Source organism: Hypanus sabinus, chromosome 6 (assembly GCF_030144855.1).
Source record: "Hypanus sabinus isolate sHypSab1 chromosome 6, sHypSab1.hap1, whole genome shotgun sequence".
NCBI classification, from domain to species: Eukaryota; Metazoa; Chordata; class Chondrichthyes; order Myliobatiformes; family Dasyatidae; genus Hypanus; species Hypanus sabinus.
The window spans coordinates 28,903,588-28,924,317 of record NC_082711.1 but is presented as its reverse complement, the minus strand read 5'-3'; the positions used below and the strand labels follow the sequence as shown (position 1 = coordinate 28,924,317).

The window sequence follows — 20,730 nt, the reverse complement described above, 5'->3', positions numbered from 1 at the left end:
GATTCTATGAACGCAGGAAAGAAACTCGGATGGTAGTTTGCCTCCCAGGTGCCAGGGTCCGAGATGTTTCATATCGCATCCAAGATATCATGCAGTGGGAGGGAGAACAGCCAGAGGTCGTGGTACATATTGGTACCAATGACATAGGTAGGAAAAGGGAAGAGGTCCTGAAAAAAGACTACAGCGAGTTAGGAAGGAAGTTCAGAAGAAGACCACAAAGATAGTAATCTCGGGATTACTGGATCATTGGGACCTCTTTTGGGGCGGGTGTGACCTGTACAAAAAGGACAGGTTGCACTTGAATCCCAGGGGAACCAATATCCTGGTGGGAAGGTTTGCTAAGGCTACTAGGGAGAGTTTAAACTGGAACTGTTGGGGGGTGGGAACCGAAATGAAGAGATTAGGGAAGAGGAAGTTGGCTCACAAATAGAGAAAGCTTGTAGATAGTGCAAGAGGGAGGATAGGCAGGCGATAGAGAAGGGACACGCTCAGACTGAAGGCTTGAGATGTGTCTATTTTAATGCAAGGAGTGTTGTGAACAAAGCGGATGAGCTTAGAGCGTGGATCAGTACTTGGAGCTGTGATGTGGTGGCCATTACAGAGACTTGAATGGCTCAGGGACAGGAATGGTTACTTCAAGTGCCAGCTTTTAGATGTTTCAGAAAGGACAGGGAGGGAGGCAGAAGAGGTGGGGGCATGGCACTGTTGATCAGAGATAGTGTCATGGCTGCAGAAAAGGTGGACTCCATGGAGGGATTGTCTACGGAGTCTTTGTGGGTGGAGGTTAGGAACAGGAAGGGGTCAATAACTTTACTGGGTGTTTTTTATAAGCTGCCCAATAGTAACAGGGTTATTGAGGAGCAAATAGGGAAACAGATTCTGGAAAGGTGTAATAATAACTGAGTTGTCATGTTGGGAGATTTTAATTTCCCAAATGTTGATTGGAATCTCCCTAGAGCGAAGGGTTTAGATGGGGTGGAATTTGTTAGATGTGTGCAGGAAAGTTTCTTGATATAATATGTAGATAAGCCTACAAGAGGAGAGGCTGTACTTGATTTGGTATTGGGAAATTAACCTGGTTAGGTGTCAGATCTCTCAGTGGTTGAGCATTTTGGAGATAGTGATCATAATACTATCTCCTTTACAATAGCATTGGAGAGAGATAGGAACAGACAAGTTAGAAAAGCGTTTAACTCGGAGTAAGGGGAATTCTGAGGCTATCAGGCAGGAACTTTGAAGCTTAAATTGGAAATGGGTGTTCTCAGGGAAAAGTACGGAAGAAATGTGGAAGATGTTTGGGGGATCTTTGTGTGGAGTTCTGCATAGGTACATTCCAATGAGACGGAAGTTATGGTAGGGTACAGGAACGGTGGTGTTCAAAGGCTGTAATAAATCTAGTCAAGAAGAAAAGAAAAGCTTACAAAAGGTTCAGAGAGCTAGGTAATGTTAGAGATCTAGAAGATTATAAAGCCAATAGGAAGGAGCTTAAGAAGGAGATTAGGAGAGCTAGAAGGGGCCATTAGAAGGCCTTGGTGGGCAGGACATTCTGCAAGTATGTGAAGAGCAAGAGGATAATACGTGAAAGAATAGTAACTGTCGGGAAAGTGGGTATGGAACCAGAGGAAATAGCAGATGTACTTAATGAATACTTCAGTATTCACTATGGAAAAGGATCTTGGTGATTGTAGTGATGACTTGCAGCAGACTGAAGAACTTGAGTATGTAGATATTAAGAAAGAGGATGTGCTGGAGCTTTTGGAAAGCATCAAGTTGGATAAATAGCTGGGACCGGATGAGATGTACCCCAGGCTACTGTGGAAGGTGAGGGAGGAGATTGCTGAGCCTCTGGCGATGATCTTTGCATCATCAGTGGGACGGGAGAGGTTCCAGAGGATTGGAGGGTTGCGGATGTTGTTCCACTATTCAAGAAAGGGAGTAGAGATAGCTCAGAAAATTATAGACCAGTGAGTTTTACCTCAGTGGTTGGTAAGTTGATGGAGAAGATCCTGAGAGGTAGGAGAGGTAGAATATGATTAGGAATAGTCAGCATGGCTTTGTCAAGGGCAGGTCGTGCCTTACGAGCCTGATTGAATTTTTTGAGGATGTGATTAAACACATTGATGAAGGAAGAGCAGTATATGTAGTGTATATGGATTTCAGCAAGGCATTTGATAAGATACTCCATGCAAGGCTTATTGAGAAAGTAAGGAGGCCTGGGATCCAAGGGGACATTGCTTTGTGGATCCAGAACTGGCTTGCCCACAGAAGGCAAGGAGTGGTTGTAGACGGGTCATATTCTGCATGGAGGTTGGTCACCAGTGGAGTGCCTCAGGAATCTGTTCTGGGACCCTTACTCTTCGTGATTTTTATAAATGACCTGGATGAGGAAGTGGAGGGATGGGTTAGTAAGTTTGCTGATGACACAAAGGTTGGACGTGTTGTGGATAGTGTGGAGGGCTGTCAGAGGTTACAGTGGGACATTGATAGGATGCAAAACTGGACTGAGAAGTGGCAGATGGAGTTTAACCCAGATAAGTGTGAAGTGGTTCACCTTGGTAGGTCAAATATGATGGCAGAATATAGTATTAATGGTAAGATTCTTGGCAGTGTGGAGGATCAGAGGGATCTTGGGGTCCGAGTCCATAGGACGCTCAAAGCAGCTGCGCAGGTTGACTCTGTGGTTAAGAAGGTATGCGGTGTGTTGGCCTTCATCAATCATAGAATTGAATTTAGGAGCCGAGAGGTAATGTTGCAACTATATAGGACCTTGTCAGACCCCACTTGGAGTACTGTGCTCAGTTTTGGTTGCCTCACTACAGGAAGAATGTGGAAGCCATAGAAAGGGTGCAGAGGAGATTTACAAGGATGTTGCCTGGATTGGGGAGCATGCCTTATGAGAATAGGTTGAGTGAACTCGGCCTTTTCTCCTTGGAGGATGAGAGGTGACCTGATAGAGGTGTATAAGATGATGAGAGACATTGTTCATGTGGATAGTCAGAGGCTTTTTCCCAAGGCTGATCTGGTTGCCACAAGAGGGCACAGGATTAAGGTGCTGGGGAGTAGGTACAGAGGAGATGTCGTGGTAAGTTTTTTACTCAGAGAGTGTTGAGTGCATGGAATGGGCTGCTGGCAATGGAGGTGGAGGTGGATACGATAGGGTCTTTTAAGAGACTTTTGGATGTTTCTGAGACTAGAGAACCTGAATTACAGTGAAAGGTTGAATAGGATAAGACTTTATACCCTGAAGCGCACAGAATGAGGAGAAATGTTCTGGAGGCACACAATATTTTTGGGATATAGATAGGGTGAATCCTTACAGATGCTTTCACATCAAGCTGAGTGAGATTGGAACTGGGGATCATAGGTTTGGGGTGAAAGGAGAAATATTTAAGGGGCACGTGAGGGGGAGCCCCTTCTGTCAGAGGGTGGTGAGAATGTGGAATGAGCTGCCATTGGAAGTGGGAGGTATTAACTCCATTGTACCAGTTTTAAGAGATATTTGGATCAGTAGATGGATGAGGGAGGTATGGACATCTGTGGCCTGGGTGCAGGTAGGTGGGAGCGAGGCAGAAGACCAGATCAGCATGGACTAGATGGGCTGAATGGCTTGTTTCAGTGTAGTAGTGTTCTATGACTCTATGACCTGATATGGAGTTCTGGAAGTATTTCAAAGCAAGATTGAGAGTTTATAAAGTGAGACAGTCTTCTATGTTGAATGGGGGTTGCTCATGTGGGGGTTGTCCTGGATAAAACTACTGGTGGCCATGACAGTTGCAAGGTCACTAGATTATGTTTTGGAATCATTGAGCAAGGTGTGTGGAACTGTTGCAGGGAGTAACCTAGTAGACAAAATCACATCCCAATGAAAGAATGTTTGTTCTATTTTATATCAATGGGACCAGTAAAAGATGATTTGGTAAAGATGAAGATGACTCTAGTAGAATTGAAAAATTATGCGGAGGATTCCCATCTAAATCCGAGCCGGAGAGGATGATCTATGCCCAGTGTTCTTTGAACAATATGGTGGGAAAACAAACCGAATGATGCCTTGCTCAAGTAATTTAATTATGCACTAAGCATCTTTATTTATTTGACTTGAATTAAACATTAAACTAGACTCAGTTCCGTACCAAATGTACTCCAGAAGCTTCACGCTGTGCAACAGACTGAATCTATAAAGGAGTGTGATTTCACAGCCTAATTATGCAGAGTTCACGTGGAAACAGTGATAAAGTTAAGAGCTCCATGCACCAGGCTTTGTACATTTGCTAAACTTAATTCTTTTAAAATGTTATTGGAACATTTATTGCTCTGGCAAATTCTTTGGACTCGTAAATGGGAAAGATATTACCACTGAAACAAAATATTTTATATTAGGATCTCCTGTGTCCATGACAACTGTTCACTACGGAGGTTAAAATTATTTTTCACAGAGCAAATACGCCCTATTCCATGTGCAATAATGTTTCCAACAATGTCACTTAATCTCTGAACTGATTCCACAACCAATAGACTCAATTTCAAGGGCTCTGCAACTCATGTTCTCAGTATTATTTAATTACTTAATTATTTTTATTTATTTGCACTGATTGTCTTCTTTTGCACATTGGTTATTTGTCAGTCTTTGTGTGTAGTTTTTCATTGCTTCTATTGTACTTCTCTGTTCTCCTGTAAGAAAATGCATCTCAAGGGAGTATATGGTGACATACAGTATTGGTACTTACAGAATAAATTTACTTTGAACTTGGTTCCAGTGCAAAAATGTTTCTGGGACAACAGTTTGCATTGAAACTTTTTACTGCACCTCACTTGATAGATGGAAAGGCTGCAGCTGATGGACTTTGACTCATCTACTGCCTTGTACTTCTTGACAAGAGATTCTGTGGATTTGGAAGCTGCTGTCAGAGTCGTTGTCATATAGTTTGTACATAGTGCACGCTGCAGCCAATATACAGCAGTGCTGCAAATCTATGCTTAGGATAGTTAACAGGGTGCCGATAAATTGGGTTGCTTTGTCCTGGGTACTGTTCGGCATCTTGAGAGTAATTTGAGTTTTATTTGTCCATTCAACTGCAGAGTGTTAGGACAAGCCTCACTTACTGATGTGTGTTTAACAAAAGAGTTAAACATTAAGTCTCAATTCTTGGTCTGCATCCAGACATAGGTGCAAGTATAATTGATGAATATGTTTTGGAAGGGTGGCACAGCAGCAGGGGCATTGACCATCACAGAACATAGAACAGTAAAGTCATAGTACAGGCCCTTTGGCCCACAATGTTATGCCAACCCTTTAACCTACTGTAAAATCAATCTGACATAGCCCTCCATTTTTCTTAATGCTTGTGCCTCTCTAAGAGCCTCTTAAATGTCCCTAATGTATTTGCCTCTGCCACTAACCCTGGAGGCATGTTCTAAAAACCTACCTACCTCTGCCATCTCCCCAATACTTTCCTACAATCAGCTTTATATTATGCCCTGTCATATTAATTCTGAGGAATATTCCTCAAGAACGTTATACATAAGAACTGAATTAGGCCAATTGGCCCATCACATCCGCTCTGCCATTCAATCATGGCTGATCCTTTTCTCCCCCTCCTCAGCCCCACGTCCAGTAACCGTTGATGCTGTAGTCAATCAAGAACCTATTGAGATCTGCCTAAAATACACCCAATGACCTGGCCTCCACACCTGCCTCTGGTAACAAGTTCCACAAATTCACCACACTCTCACTAAAGAAATTTCTCTACACCTCTGTTTTAAATGGATGCCACGATATGCTGATGTTGTACCCCTCTTGTCCTAGACTCCCCCGTCATGGGAAACATCCTTTCCACGTCTACTCTGTCTATCTTTTCAACATTCTCAAGGTTTCAGTAAGAACCTTCCCATCCTTCTAAATTCCAGTGAGAACAGACCCTGAGCAATCAAATGATGCTCATATGATGATACTTTCATTCCCAGAATCATCCTTGTAAACCTCCTCTGAACCCTCTCCAAAGCCAGCACATCTTTCCTTAGATAAGGAGCCCAAATTATTCACAATACACAAGTGGGGCCTCACCAGTGCCTTATAAAGCCCCAGGATCACAGCCCTGCTCTTATATTCTAAACCTCTTGAAATGAATCATAATATTGCATTTGCCTTCCTCACCACTGACTCAACCTGCAAGTTAACCTTTAGGGTGTTCTTCACATGGAATCCCAAATCCCTTTGTATCTCATTAGATTTTCCCTAGTTTAGACAATAGACTACACATTTTTTCTTTTACCAAAATGCATGACAATACATTTTCCAACATTGTATTTCATTTGCCACTCTCTATCCCATTCTCCTAATCTGTCTAAGTCCTTCTGCAACCTTCCTGTTTTCTCAACACTACCTGCTCCTCCATCAATCCTTGTATTATCTGCAAAGTCATCTTGTCCATCGTCTAAGTCATTGACATACAGCATTCCAAGAAACGTTCCCAACACCAACTCCTGCAGAACACCACTCATCACTGGCAGCCAGCCGGAAAATGATCCTTTTATTCCCACACATCGTCTGCTACCAATCAGCCAATGCTCTGACCATGCTAGTAACTTTCCTGTAGTACCACGGACTCTTAACTTAGTAAGCAGCTTAGCAGCCTCATGTGTGGCAACTTGTCAAAGACCATCTGAACATCCAAATATACAACATTCACTGCATCTACTTTATCTATCCTACTAGAATTCCAACAGGTTTGTCAGGTAAGATTTTCTGTGAAGGAAACTGTGCTGACTTTGTACTGTCTTCTCTTTGTCACTAAGTACTTCATCATCTCATCCTTAACAATGGACTCCAACACCTTCCCAACCACTGAGGTCAGGCTAACTGGTCTATAATTTCCTTTCTGCTGCCTACCTCCTTTCTTAAAGAGTGGAGTGCCACACTTGGAGTACTGTGTCCAGTTCTGGTCACCTCACTATAGGAAGGATGTGGAAGCATTGGAAAGGGTACAGAGGATTTACCAGGATGCTGCCTGGTTTAGAGAGTGTGTATTATGATCAGAGATTAAGGGAGCTAGGGCTTTACTCTTTGGAGAGAAGGAGGATGAGAGGAGACATGATAGAGGTGTACAAGATATTAAGAGGAATAGACAGAGTGGACAGCCAGCGCCTCTTCTCCAGGGCACCACTGCTCAGTACAAGAGGACATGGCTTTAAGTTAAAGGAAGGGAAGTTCAAGGGGGATATTAGAGGAAGGTTTTTTACTCAGAGAGTGGTTGGTGTGTGGAATGCACTGCCTAAGTCAGTGGTAGAGGCAGACACACTAGTGAAGTTTAAGAGACTACTAGACATGTATATGGAGGAATTTAAGGTGGGGGGGTTATAGGTGAGGCAGGGTTTGAGGGTCAGCACAACATTGTGGGCTGAAGGGTCTGTAATGTGCTGTACTATTCTATTAGCAATTTTCCAGTTCTCTGGAACCATGCCAGGGTCCAGTGATTTTTGAAAGATCATTACCAATGCCCTACAATCTCTACCACTACCTCATTCTGAATCCTAAGGTGCTGTTCATCTGAAATGGGTGACTTATGTACCTTTAGGTCTTCCAGCTTTTTGAGAACCTTCTCTGTTGTAATAGTAACTGTACACTCTTCTCTTTCCTCACACTTTTCAACAACTGGCACACTGCTGGTGTCTTCTACAATGAAGACTGATGCAAAATACTCATTTAGTTCATCTGCCATCTCCTTGTACCCCTTTATATTTCTCTGGCCTAATTTTCTAGTGGTCCTATATCCACTCTCATCTCTGTTTTACTTTTATATACTTGCAAAACTTTTTCTATCCACCTTGATATTGTTTGCTGGGTTGCTTTCATATTTCATCTTTTCCCTCATAAAGATTCTTTTAGTTGCTTTCTATAGGGTTTAAAAGCTTCCCAATCCTCTGTCTTCTGTGGCTAACTTTTGCTTTGTTGTATACCCTCTCTTTTGCTTTTACATTAGCTTTGACATTAGCTTTGTGTATTTCTGGATTGCTGCCTGTGCCATGCGCTAGTGAGGGTAGAAACAGGATGATTTGGCAGATAAGTGTGTGGCTGAGAAGCTGGTGCAGGGGACAGGACTTCGGGTTCTTGGATCATTGGGATCTTTTGTGGGGGAGGTATGACGCATTCAAAAGTGATGGGTTGCACCTGAACCTAAGGGGGACCAGTATTCTCGCAGGCAGATTTGTTAGAGCTGTTGGGGAGGGTTTAATCTAACTTGGCAGGAGGGTGTGAACTGGAGTGAAGGGACTCAGGACAGGACGGATGGTAAAAAAAATAAAGATAGCGTGCAATCAGACTGTCAGGAAGAATAAGCAGGTGATGGGACTTGGTTACAGCCAACAGACTGAGTATCAAATCATTAAGGATGCAGAATCAGAAAGGGTAGCAAATACAGTGCTCAAGGTGTTGTATCTAAATGTCCAAATTATAAGAAATAAGGTAGATGATCTTGTTGCAATTTTACAAATTGCCAGGTTTGATGTTGTGGCCATCACTGAATAATGGCTGAAGGATGGTTGTAGTTGGGAGTTGAATGTCCAAGGTTACAATTTATATCAGAAGGATAGGAAGGCAGAGGGGGTGGGGTGGCTCTACTGGTAAAGAATGGCATCAAATCAGTAGAAAGATGTGACATAGGATTGGAAGATGATGAATCCTTCTGGGTTGAGTTAAGAAACTGCAAGGGTAAAGGGATGTTGATAGCAGTTATATGCAGGCCTTCCAACAATGGCTGGGAGGTGGACCACAGGTTACAACAGGAAATAGAAAAAGCAAGTCAAAAGGGCAATGTTATGGTAGATATGGGAGATTTTAACATGCAGTTTGATTGGGAAAATCAGGTTGGTAATGGATCTCAAGAGAGTGAGTTTGTTGAATGCCTAAGAGGTAGCTTTTTAGAGCAGTTTGTTGTTGAGCCTACTGGATTGGGTGTTATGTAATGAACCAGAGGTGATTAGGGAGCTTAGGGTAAAAGAACCTTTAGGAACCAGTGATCACAATATGATTGCGTTCAACTTGAAATTTGATAGGGAGTAAGTAAAGTCTGATGTAGCAGTATTTCAGAGGAATAAGGGAAATTACAGTGGTATGAGAGAGGCGTTGGCCAAAGTAAATTGGAAGGAGATGCTGGCAGGGATTCAGCAGAGGAGCAATGGTGTGCGTTTCTGGGAGAAATGAGAAAGGTGCAGGACATGTGTATTCCAAAAATGAAGAAATACTCAAATGGTAAAATAGCACAACTGTGGCTGACAAAGGAAGTCAAAGCTATTGTAAAAGTAAAAGAAAGGGCATACAACAAAGCAAAAATTAGTTGGAAGATAGAGGATTGGGAAATTTTAAAAAATCTACAGAAAGCAACTAGAAGTCATTAGAAGGGAAAGGATGAAAAATGAAAGCAAGCTAGCAAATAATATCATAGTGGATAGTAAAAGTTTTTTCAAATATGTAAAAAATAAAAGAGAGATGAGAGTGGATATAGGACAAGTAGAAAATGAGGCAGGAAAAATAATAAAGGGGACAAGCTGATGAACTGAGTATTTTGTGTCAGTCTTCACTGTGGAAGACACTAGCAGTATGCTTGATGTTGTAGTGTGTGAAGGAAGAGAAGTGGGTGAAGTTAACTGTTACAAGAGAGAAGGTGCTCAAAAAACCTAAAGGTACATAAGGAACTGCACCCTAGAGTTCTCAAAGAGGCAGCATTAGAGATTGTAGTGGCATTAGAAATCGTAGTGGCATTAAAAATGATCTTTCAAAAATCATTGGACTCTAGCATGGTGCCAGAGGACTGGAAAATTACAAATGTTACTCCAATCTTTAAGAAAAGAAGGAGGCAGCAGAAAGGAAATTATAGACCAGTTAGCCTGATCTCAGTGGTAGGGAAGATGTTGGAGTCAGATGTTAAGGACGAGGTGATGGAGTACTTGGTGACAGAGGACAAGATAGTACAAAGTCAGCATGATTTCCTTCAGGGAAATTCCTGCCTGACGAACCTGTTGGAATTCTTTGAGGAGACTACAAGTAGGATAGATAAAGGAGATGCAGTGGTTGTTGTATATTTGGACTTTCAGAAGGCCTCTTACAGGGTGCAACATGAGGCTGCTTACCAAGTTAAGAACCCATGGTATTACAGGAGACTTACTAATGTGGTTAGAGCATTGGCTGATAGGTAGGGGGCAGCGAGTGGGACGAAAGGGATCCTTTACTGCTTGAATGCCGATGTCCAGTGGCGTTCCGCAGGGGTTGGTGTTGGAACCACTTTTTATAACCATATAACAATTACAGCACGGAAACAGGCCATCTCGATCCTTCTAGTCCGTGCCAAACGCTTACTCTCACCTAGTCCCACTGGCCCGCACTCAGCCCATAACCCTCCATTCCTTTCCTGTCCATAAACCTTTCCAATTTTTTTAAAATGACAAAATTGAACTTGCCTCTACTACTTCTACTGGAAGCTCATTCCAACTACCACTCTCTTAGTAAAGAAGATCCCACTCATGTTACCCCTAAACTTTTGCCCCTTAACTCTCAACTTACATCCTCTTGTTTGAATCTCCCCTACTCTCAATGGAAAAAAGCCTATCCACATCAACTCTGTCTATCCCCCTCATAATTTTAAATACCTCTATCAAGTCCCCTCTCAACCTTCTACGCTCCAAAGAATAAAGACCTAACTTGTTCAACCTTTCTCTGTAACTTCGGTGCTGAAACCCAGGTACCATTCTAGTAAATCTCCTCTGTATCTCTATTTTATGGACATCTTTCCTATAATTCAGTGATCAGAACTGTACACAATACTCCAAATTCAACCTTACCAATGCCTTGTACAATTTTAACATTACATCCCAACTCCTATACTCAATGCTCTGATTTATAAAGGCCAGCATACCAAAAGCTTTCTTCACTACCCTATCCACATGAGATTCCACCTTCGGGGAACTATTCCTAGATTATTCCTAGATTACTCTGGTCTACTGCATTCCTCAATGCCCTACCATTTACCATGTATGTCCTATTTTAAATAGTCCTACCAAAATGTAGCACCTCACACTTATCAGCATTAAACTCCATCTGCCGTCTTTCAGCCCACTCTTCTAACTGGCCTAAATCTCTCAGCAAGCTTTGAAAACCTACTTCATTATCCACAACACCACCTACCTTAGTATTATCTGCATACTTACTAATCCAATTTACCACCCCATCATCCAGATCATTAATGTATATTTAAGTCGGATTTGTACAAAAGTCTGAACAAGTACATCCAGTATTATTTAGCATCAGTTAGTCAAATGTTTGTCTTAGTATGTAGTATATATTTTACCTTTCTATGCATATAAAACACTTAAGAAATGTATGTATTCCAATAATTAAATTGCGTTGCTTAGTAGTAAGTGTAGCTTACATCAGGGCAGGGCCTTTTACATGCTCCATTATTCTCACTTTATCCTTTATCCTTTAAAATTGTTCCGATTGTTGACCGACTGAAGCCTAACTCTTTTCCAATGACTAATGACGTTTCACCTCTTTCCAAGCACTTTATTATTTCCACTGTATTTTCAATTGGGATCGCTTCCCATCAATGGAATAGAAACACTGTGGGCACCGGGTCCCGAGCTGCGCTGGCTCCTGAGGTCCGCAGGGTCCTAAGGACCACCGTACTGAATTCCCCAGGTCCTAAAGTCCACCGCACTGAGACAGGTTAAATGGGACAAGTGGGGGCTGTGCTGGGTTTGGGTATTTGATCCTCCACAATATTCCGTGTGGGAATTTAAACTGTATATAAATGATTTAGATGGAGGAATAGATGTTTTTACTGCCAAGTTTGTGGATGATATGAATATTGCTGGAGGGGCAGGTAGTATTGAGGAAACAGGTAGGATGCAGAAGGATTAGACAGGTTTGGCGAATGGGCAAGAAAGTAGCAAATGAAATACAATGTTGGAAAATGCATGGTCATACACTTTGGTAATAGAAATAAATGTGTGGACTATTTTCTAAACGGGAAGAAAATCCAGGAATCTGAGATGCAGAGGGACTTGGGAGTTCCTGGCAGAACACTCTGAAGGTTAACTTGCAGGTTGAGTTGATGGTGAGGAAGGCAAATGTCATGTGAGCATTCATTTCAAGAGGTCTAGAATACAAGAACAAGGATGTGATGCTGAGGCTTTATAAGGCACTAGTGAGGCATCACCTTGAGTATTGTGAACAATTTTGAGTCCCTCATTTTAGAGAAGATGTGCTGGCATTGGAGAGGGTCAAGAGGAGGTTCACACGGATGATTCCAGGAATGAAAGGGTTATCATATGAGGAACATTTGATGGCTCTGGCTCTGTACTAGCTGGAATTCAGAAGGATGAAGGGGATGTCCTTGAAACTTTTTGAATATTGAACGGCCTGGACAGTAGATGTGGAAAGGATGTTTCCCATGCTGGGAGAGTCTAGGACAAGAGGGCACAGCCTCAAGATAGAGGCTCAACCTTTCAAAACAGAGATGCAGAGGAATTTCTTTAGCTAAAGAGTGGTGATTTGTGTAGTTTGTTGCCACATTGAGCTGTGGAGGCCAAGTCATTGGGTGTATTTAAGACAGAGATTGATTGGTTCTTGATTAGACATGGCATCAAAGATTACGAGGAGAAGGCTGTGAACTTGAGGAGGAGAGAAAAAAGGAACAGCCATGATTGAATGTCAGAGCAGACTTGATGGGCCAGATGGCCTAATTCTGCTCTTACGTCTTATGGTAGTGGTCGCCAACCGGTCGTGATCGACCAATCAATCTTCCCAGTAGACTTCCCAGTAGATCCTGAAAAAAAAAGAAAAATGCGCTCCAGGCAGAAAAGATCAGAAGTAACACCCCGCAACCCGAAACAACCTGTCCCCACAAATAGCTCTCCATAGCGGGAGTATTGCTATATTACCATGATCCTCATTGGTATTAACTTATCTTTATAATGCTCACATTACAACACTTCTCCCCCTTTAAATTCCAACATTCCCCAAATTTAAAAGAAACGGGAAACAAAAAACAGTGCTGTCATTAGTCTAAAACTTACACTAGTGTCTCAGTAACAGTTTACCAATACAAAATACCTGAAAAACGTGGCAGATTCAACATTCAGTCTAACCAAAGAAACTGTTCATTCAAATATTCAGTCTGTTGGGAGGTTTGCAAGGGTGCTGTGCTGCAACAGATGAAAATGATTACTGACAGACACCTCACAGACTGTCTCAGATTGGCTGTCTGTAGTTATGAGCCAAATTTCAGGGAACTAGCAGAAAGTATTCAGCCCCAGTCATCACACTGAGTGCAACAGTCAATTTTTATTCATTTATTTTTCGTGTTGAAATAAAATTAACTAATGAAATGTAGTATTAAAGGTGTTGTAATGTGAGCATTACTAATTAGGATAATAGTAATATAGCAATACTCCCATTACGGAAAGCTGATTGTAAACAGAGGTTGTTTCCGGGGTTGTGGGGCTTTACTTCCGTTCTTTCCTTCCCAGTGCGCAAGTGTGTGTCTAAACAATTTAGTAGGTCGATCTTGCCTTTCGTTAAGGTCGAGGTAGGGGATCTTGAGCTTATAAAGGTTGGTGACCACTATCTTATGGTCTTATGCTCTTATTTCTTTGGTTTTGGAATACATCTATCTTCTACCTTCCTCATTTTTCCCAGAAACTCAAGCCATTGCTGTTCTGCTGTCATCCCTGCCAGCAGCTCTTTCCAATTTACTTTGGCCAACTCCTCTGTCATACAACTGTAATTTCCTTTACTGCTTCCTGAGGGTTCCTTTACCTTAGGCTCCTTACTCACTCCCGGTTCATTACAGAACATTCAATCCAATATAGCTGATCCCTAGTGGGCTCAATGACAAACTGCTCTAAAAAGCCATCTTATAGGCATTCAACAAATGCATTCTCTTGAGATCTATTACCAACTTGCTTTTCCCAACCTACCTGCATGTTAAAATCTCCCATGACTATCATAACATTGCCCTTTTAACACGCCTTTTCTATTTGCCATTGTAATCTGTAGTCCACATCCCAGCTACTGTTTGATGGCCTGTCTATAACTGCCATAAGGGTCCTTTTACCCTTGCAGTTTCTTAACTCAAACCACAAGGATTCAACATCTTTCGATCCTAATTCACATCTTTCTAATGATTTGATGCTATTCTTTATCAGCAGAGCCATTCCACCTCCTCTGTCTACCTTCCTATTCCCATCAGTACAATGTGTAACCTTGGACATTCAGCTCCCAACTACAACCATCCTTGAGCCATGATTCAGTGATGGCCACAACATCATACCTGACAATCTGTAAAAGTCCAACAAGATCATCCACCTTATTTATTGTACTCCATGTATTGTGATATAGCACTTTGAGTACTGTATTTGCTATCTTCTTTGAATAAGCATCCCTAAGCACCCTGCTGCCTGCAATTATGTTCTGTCATATGCCTGCCTTTCCTGACAGTCTGAATGCATGCTCTCTTTGCTTTTTTACCAATCGTTCTATCCCTAGTCCCTTCACTCTATTTCCTATCCCCCTGCCAAATTAGATTAAACTTTCCCCAACAGCTCTAATAAGCCTGCCCATGAGAATATTGATCCCCCTTGAGTTCAGGTGCAATCCATCCATTTTGAACAGGTCATACCTCCCCTGGAAGAGATCCCAATGATCCATGAACCTGAAGCCCTGCCCCTGCGCCAGATTCTCAGCTATGCATCTATCTGCCAAATCATCCTGTTTCTACTCTCACTGGCACAGGGCACCAGTAACAATTCAGAAATTACTACCCTGAAGGTCCTGCTTCTCAGCTTCCTGCCTAGCTCTCTAAATTTTCTTTTCAAGACCTCTTTGCTTTTCCTTCCTATGTCATTGATACCAATATGTACTGAGACTGCTGGATGCTCTCCCTCCCCCCCCAAAAATGCTGTGGATGCATTTCTGAAACGTCCCTGACCCTGGCAACTGGAGGCAACATATCATCCAGGTGTCCCATTCATGTCCGCAGTATCTCCTGTCTGTTCCCCTTACTATCGAGTTCCCTATCAATAGTGCTCCCCTCTTCTCTCTCTTTCCCTTCTGCACCACAGACCCATGCTCATTGCCAGTAACCCAGTCTCTTTGGCAGACTCCTGGGAGGTCATCCCCACAACAGTATCCAAAATGGTGTACAGGGGTGTACAAGGGTGCTCTGCGCTGACTGACTATTCACCTTCCCATTCCTTCTCCTGACAGACACCCAGCTACACGCCTCCTTTAAAAAGGAAGAATGTGCAGGAAAAATTAAAGATGAGGATAAATTTTAGGAATGACATCCAATCCATTATTGATGTAAAGGAGATAGGAATGAGTAGGAACAGCATACCTCTCTTAGCTTTTTCAGTCCGTCTTTCCAACACCCTCTAATAATTATTCTCATCTTTCTCTGGTCTGTAAGAGAAACTTGGGAAAAAAAATGTGATAATATTAGACTTTTATAAACGCGGTCAAATGTCATTTAACAAATATTCCTGTCTCTGTAGATACCTGCAACTGAGATTCCCTGCAGCTTTAGATTATAAATGCATTTGTAATTGATTTACTACTTTTTATCTTACAGGCTGCTTTTTTGAAGCTGATTTGTGCGACACCTACGAGATCTGTGTAAATGGTGAGTAGGTTCAACATCTTTTGAATTTGTTTGCACGTGTGGATGTCAGACTATAGCTGTTAAACTGATGGGTTTGGTGGAGAAGAAATAGAAAGGCGGTCTACTTCTTAACTGTGTGGGATTGAAAGCTGTTGGCGTTCGGAGGGACTAGAATGTCTTGTTTATTGAATCACTGACAGTCAATGTTCAGGAACATCAAGATATGGAGGCAGCGTGTTGGCCTTCATTGCAAGAGGATTTGGCTAAAAATGAATTTGTGTTATGTTTAGTCATTTCAGAACATTAAACTAATTATAAAGAAGACATGGGAGTCCGAAGTGCAGGTCTGACTTCGAGTTTTACTTTTAAGCAAGGTGCCACTTATCACATGGTAGCGTGATGACATATGCAATTCACGTATTTATACAAATAACCCGTAATGAATTAATTAAATAAGCAAGAGTGCTTAATCAATATATACAAGATTGCTCAATCATTACTTAGGTATTAAATAGACAACACTATGCTATCATCTTGTCATAGAGTCAATCAGCATAGCAAGAGGACCTTTGGCATATTGTGTCCATACGGACAATAAAATATTTATATATACTAATCCCTTTTAACTAGCACTTGGTTTGTAGTCTTCTATACATTGACAATTCAAGAACTTCTGAAATAGTGAGACTCTCTGCCTCAATCTAGCTCTGAGCTAACATTTCAGATTCCAACTATTCTCTCGCTCAGGGGTTACCAATCATTTTTATGCTGTGGACCAATACCATTAAGCACGGGGTCCATCAGCTCCAGGTTGGGAACCCCTGCTGTCTTTGCATCCCCTCTAAACTCATAACAACACTCTCAAGTTCGAGTGTAATTATCATTCAACCATACACATGTACACAGTTAAATGATTAGTGTTCCTCCAGGACCAAGCTGCAAAGTATGGTACATGGAGCACACAGAGTAACAATAACACATACAGTCACAAAAATAATAGCACCATCACAATGCTCTGTCCTAATCGATTGCCCTTCCCAGCCATTCTTAGTCTGTAACTATCAATGAACTTTGGACCTTGGATCAAGGGGAGGTCTTATCCTCACTTTCTCATAAAGTCCTCCTCTCCCCTGCCTTCTTACACCGACTACTCCTCTTTCTTTCCAGCCCAAAATGTCGACTGCTTTTTCTGTAGATACTGACTAACCTGCTGAGTTCCTCCAGCATTTTGTGTGTTTTAATTTGAATTTGTTCACTGACTTGTAAATACAAACATTTTGTGTATTTTTGTATGAACAAACCTTTGTAGTTTTGTGATAGAAGAAAAACAAGGGAAGGAGAGCTAATGTGGCCTGATCAGTGTTGGGCAAATCTGGAAAAAGTAATAAACTCTGTCCTGGTGAGATCCACCTGCTGAATGCCATTACACAATGGAGCTATGAGATCACAGATCTGCTCCCTTTTATACCAGCGCAAAGGTTAGCTGGATAAAATATGCTTTTATTAAAATACTGCAAATGAAGTTCAAGTGTCAAATGAGCGGCTTATGTTGTCTTCAGAGTAAGAATGTGCAGCCTCAGCAGATGAGAAGGAGGTTCAAAATAATGGCATGCTGACATTTTCATATTGCAAATTAGAGTTTTACAGTGGATTACAGCATAACTGTTTGACAACTAATAAAAGATATACTGACATTTCATTGATGGCTGTGCCTTTCAAATTTCACACTGAGAAGACACTTGTTTCCTTATCAGTAGTGCAGCCAGATAATGTCACTAGCTCAGTATAATGGATGAGATTCAAATATAATCTCATCTGTTAGACAGGCCATTGAAAATGAAAAAAGGACTAAACAAATCAGCAAAATTTTTGCCAGCCTCTTAAGTCTTGTCAGAATTGTTGGTTAATTCCGCAATTAGGTGAGCTCTTGTGAAACTAATTTCACTTCATGATCCCCACTGACACTGACTTCAGTCTCTGAGGCCGACGTGAGAGCATCCTTCAGGAGGGCGAACCCACAAAAGGGCGTCTGGCCCAGCTGTCTTACAGGACTGTACAACTCATGTTTTGTTTATTATTGTTTATTTATTATTGGCACAATTTAGCCAGAGGGTGATGAATCTGTGGAATTTATTGCCACTACAATGGCTGTGGAGGTCAAGTTATTGTATTTATTTAAAGTGGAGGTTGATAAGTTCTTGATTAGTAAGGGTGTCAAAGGTTATAAGAAGAAGGCAGGAGGATGGGATTGAGAGAGATAATAAATCAGCCATGATAGAATAGCAGAGCAGACTCAATGGGCTGAATGGCCTAATTCTGTTCCTATGTCTTATGATCTTGAGAATTTATCCTTCTTTTACACTTTGGATGTTTGTCAATCTTTGTTATATTTTTTCCATAAACTTTACTGCATTTCTTTAATTCCCTGTAAATGCTTGCAAGAAAATGAATCTCAGATATGTGGTGACAAATCCGTATTTTGCTAATAAATTTACTTTGAGCTTTGAAATTATGTTTCACCCTCCTGTTGAGCCTTCTGAAATCAAGGCATCTTTTGGTAGCTGCATCTGATACAGAATGGGCGAGTGTGTGGAAGGAATGATTTCCCAACAGGTTTAAAGCACTTGAAAGCTGCTGCTGGTAGGATTTTGATGATTTGGAATAGGTGCACAGCTTATATTACAGGCTGAAAAGGGATTCATTCTGAGATTATGAAAAGTGTCACATTACACCCGAGTGACACAATTCCTCTTTGATTTTTCTTTGCTGGCTGTACTTCATCACAATGTGCACAGTTTGAAACTGTACCTGTACCCAGCTTCTTTATGTTTTGTTGGTCGCAGCTGGGGTGGTGATTTGGGCCGAAGTAATCAAGGTTCTGGATTTTAAAGAAATGGTCCAAAGCAGTGAGCCTGACAAGAGCTCAGAGAACAAAACAGCAGACTGTCATTTAAAGGCTAATCAATTCTTTTTAAAGGTTACTTTTTAGCATGGATTAAAATAGCAATGAAAGCTGTTTATCACAGAAATGTCAATGCTGTTTTAAATGAGAAAGTGTCAGTTTTATTTCTGCAAAAGACAATTGCTGTGATAAATAATCTCATTTCATATTGCATTCCCTTGGCGAACCCATGGAGAAACATAGCTGACTGCATAATGCAACTCCAACCGCATTTTACTGAAGGAAGAGCTATAATGTTAAAAGTGTGTTATGTATTATGAAAAATAAATCCCCATGCAATATCTTTCTGGTGTAATCCCGCTTCCTTTCCAGTCCTGATGAAGGGTCTTGGCCCAAAATACCAAATGTTCATTCATTACTGTAGATGCTGCCTGATGTGCTGAGTTCCTCCAGCTTTCTGAGTGTGTAGCTTTGGATTTCCAGTGTCTGTGGACTTTCCCATGCTCTTTGAACGTTATTTTAAGAGAAATTAAATCTAGGTTTGCCTCAATTAAAATCGACAGAATTAGGAGTAAGAGTAAACCATTTGGCATTTTGACTCTGCCTTATCACAGATCTGATTGTAACCTCAATCTTTGCATTCTTACCCTACCCCTTGATGCTTTTCAGTTTTGCTAATCAGAAACTTATCTACCTTGGCCTTAAAGATTTCAAAGGGTCTGTGTCCAGTGCTATTTGAGGAAGAGAAATTGACAGGTTTGTAAATTTGTACCCATAACACCAACCACCTCACCTAGTCATTCCACAACGCAGCACACCAGTGCAAAGTTCAAAGTTTAAAGTAAATTTTATTATCAAAGCACATATATGTTAAGCTGGCTGGTGGCGTAGTGGCATCGGCGCTGGACTTCGGGGCGAGAAGTCCCGAGTTCGAATCCAGCCAGCTCCCTTGCACGCTCTCCATCCGTGCCTGGGTTGAGTGTCGAGCTAGCAACTTGACCTCGTAAAAAAAAACCTGGAGAGGCCTGGTACGATGTACGATGAGCAATCACCAAAATAGAAGAAGAAGAAGAAAGCCCTTAACTCCAAGTGGAGTCATCGGGATGTCGTCGTGATGGCATTTTTATAGCAGGCTTTCTTATTTTTAAGAGGTTGTTAGCTCAACGCTTAACCCAGCACGGATGGAAAGCGTACAAGGGAGCCGGCTGGATTTGAACTTGGGAGCCTTCGCTCCGAAGTCCAGCGCTGATGCCACTATGCCACCAGCTGGCCATCACCAAAAAAGATCGGTGCAAAAAGCTTGTCATGACGGTGCCCCGATGACTCCACCAGGAGTTAAGGGTACACACACATGCACAAACACATATATGTTATCATATATCACTCACTCCCATCAGGGAGGAGGCTATGTAGCATTCATGCCAGGACCACCAGACTCAGAAAACAGTTGCCTTCCTCAAGCAGTAAGGCTGATCAATGCCTCCACCTACCAACCCACCCCTCTACACTCCACACAACCACTAATTTATCATTCCTGTCGGAGTCAACTTATGTACAGACACTTGTGAGCCTAGTGTTATTTTATGGGCGTGTATATAAGCTTTCTTATGTATTTACAATTATTGTGTACTTTATCTTTTGTGTTTTTTTATTATTGGGTTTTTAATGCTGCATCACATTCAGAATAACAATTATTCATTCTCCTTTACACTTCTGTACTAGAAATGACATTTAATGATCTTGAATCTTGAGATTCATGTTCTTGCCAGGTATTCATAATAAACACAAAGAGACACAATAGAATGAATGAAAAACTACACATAAACAAAGACGGACAAACAACCAATGTGCAAAAGAAGACAAACTGCAAATAAAAAAAATAATATCTCAATCTGATTACATATGCAGGCACAATCAAGAGGCAAGCATTATTCACCAAAATTTTGCTTAAAGATACAAACTCATAAAGGACTATAAATACAAGCCTAATCCAGTTTTAGAGACAGAGTCCTACACATTATATTATGACTGATCTGCTATTACAGATGGGACAATCCATAATAATAGTCAGGGTATAATATTACAGGATAAATAAATGAGAACAACTTAATAGACATAGCTATTCCAAACACACACAACATACAGAAATTAGTAAGCGAAAAACACCAGAAATATGCA

The 20,730-nt window shown here is 41.4% G+C and overlaps 1 protein-coding gene across 2 annotated transcripts in view; it reads left to right on the top strand.

The window, feature by feature from the left end:
• The window catches only part of ptprn2 (protein tyrosine phosphatase receptor type N2), a 1,015,920-nt gene that overhangs the window by 122,955 nt on the left and 872,235 nt on the right, over nt 1-20,730 (top strand). For both annotated transcript variants that reach the window (XM_059971881.1, XM_059971880.1), the window contains exon 2: nt 15,621-15,671. In XM_059971881.1, coding sequence (XP_059827864.1) covers nt 15,621-15,671 — 51 coding nt within the window. The remainder of the gene's footprint in view (nt 1-15,620; nt 15,672-20,730) is intronic.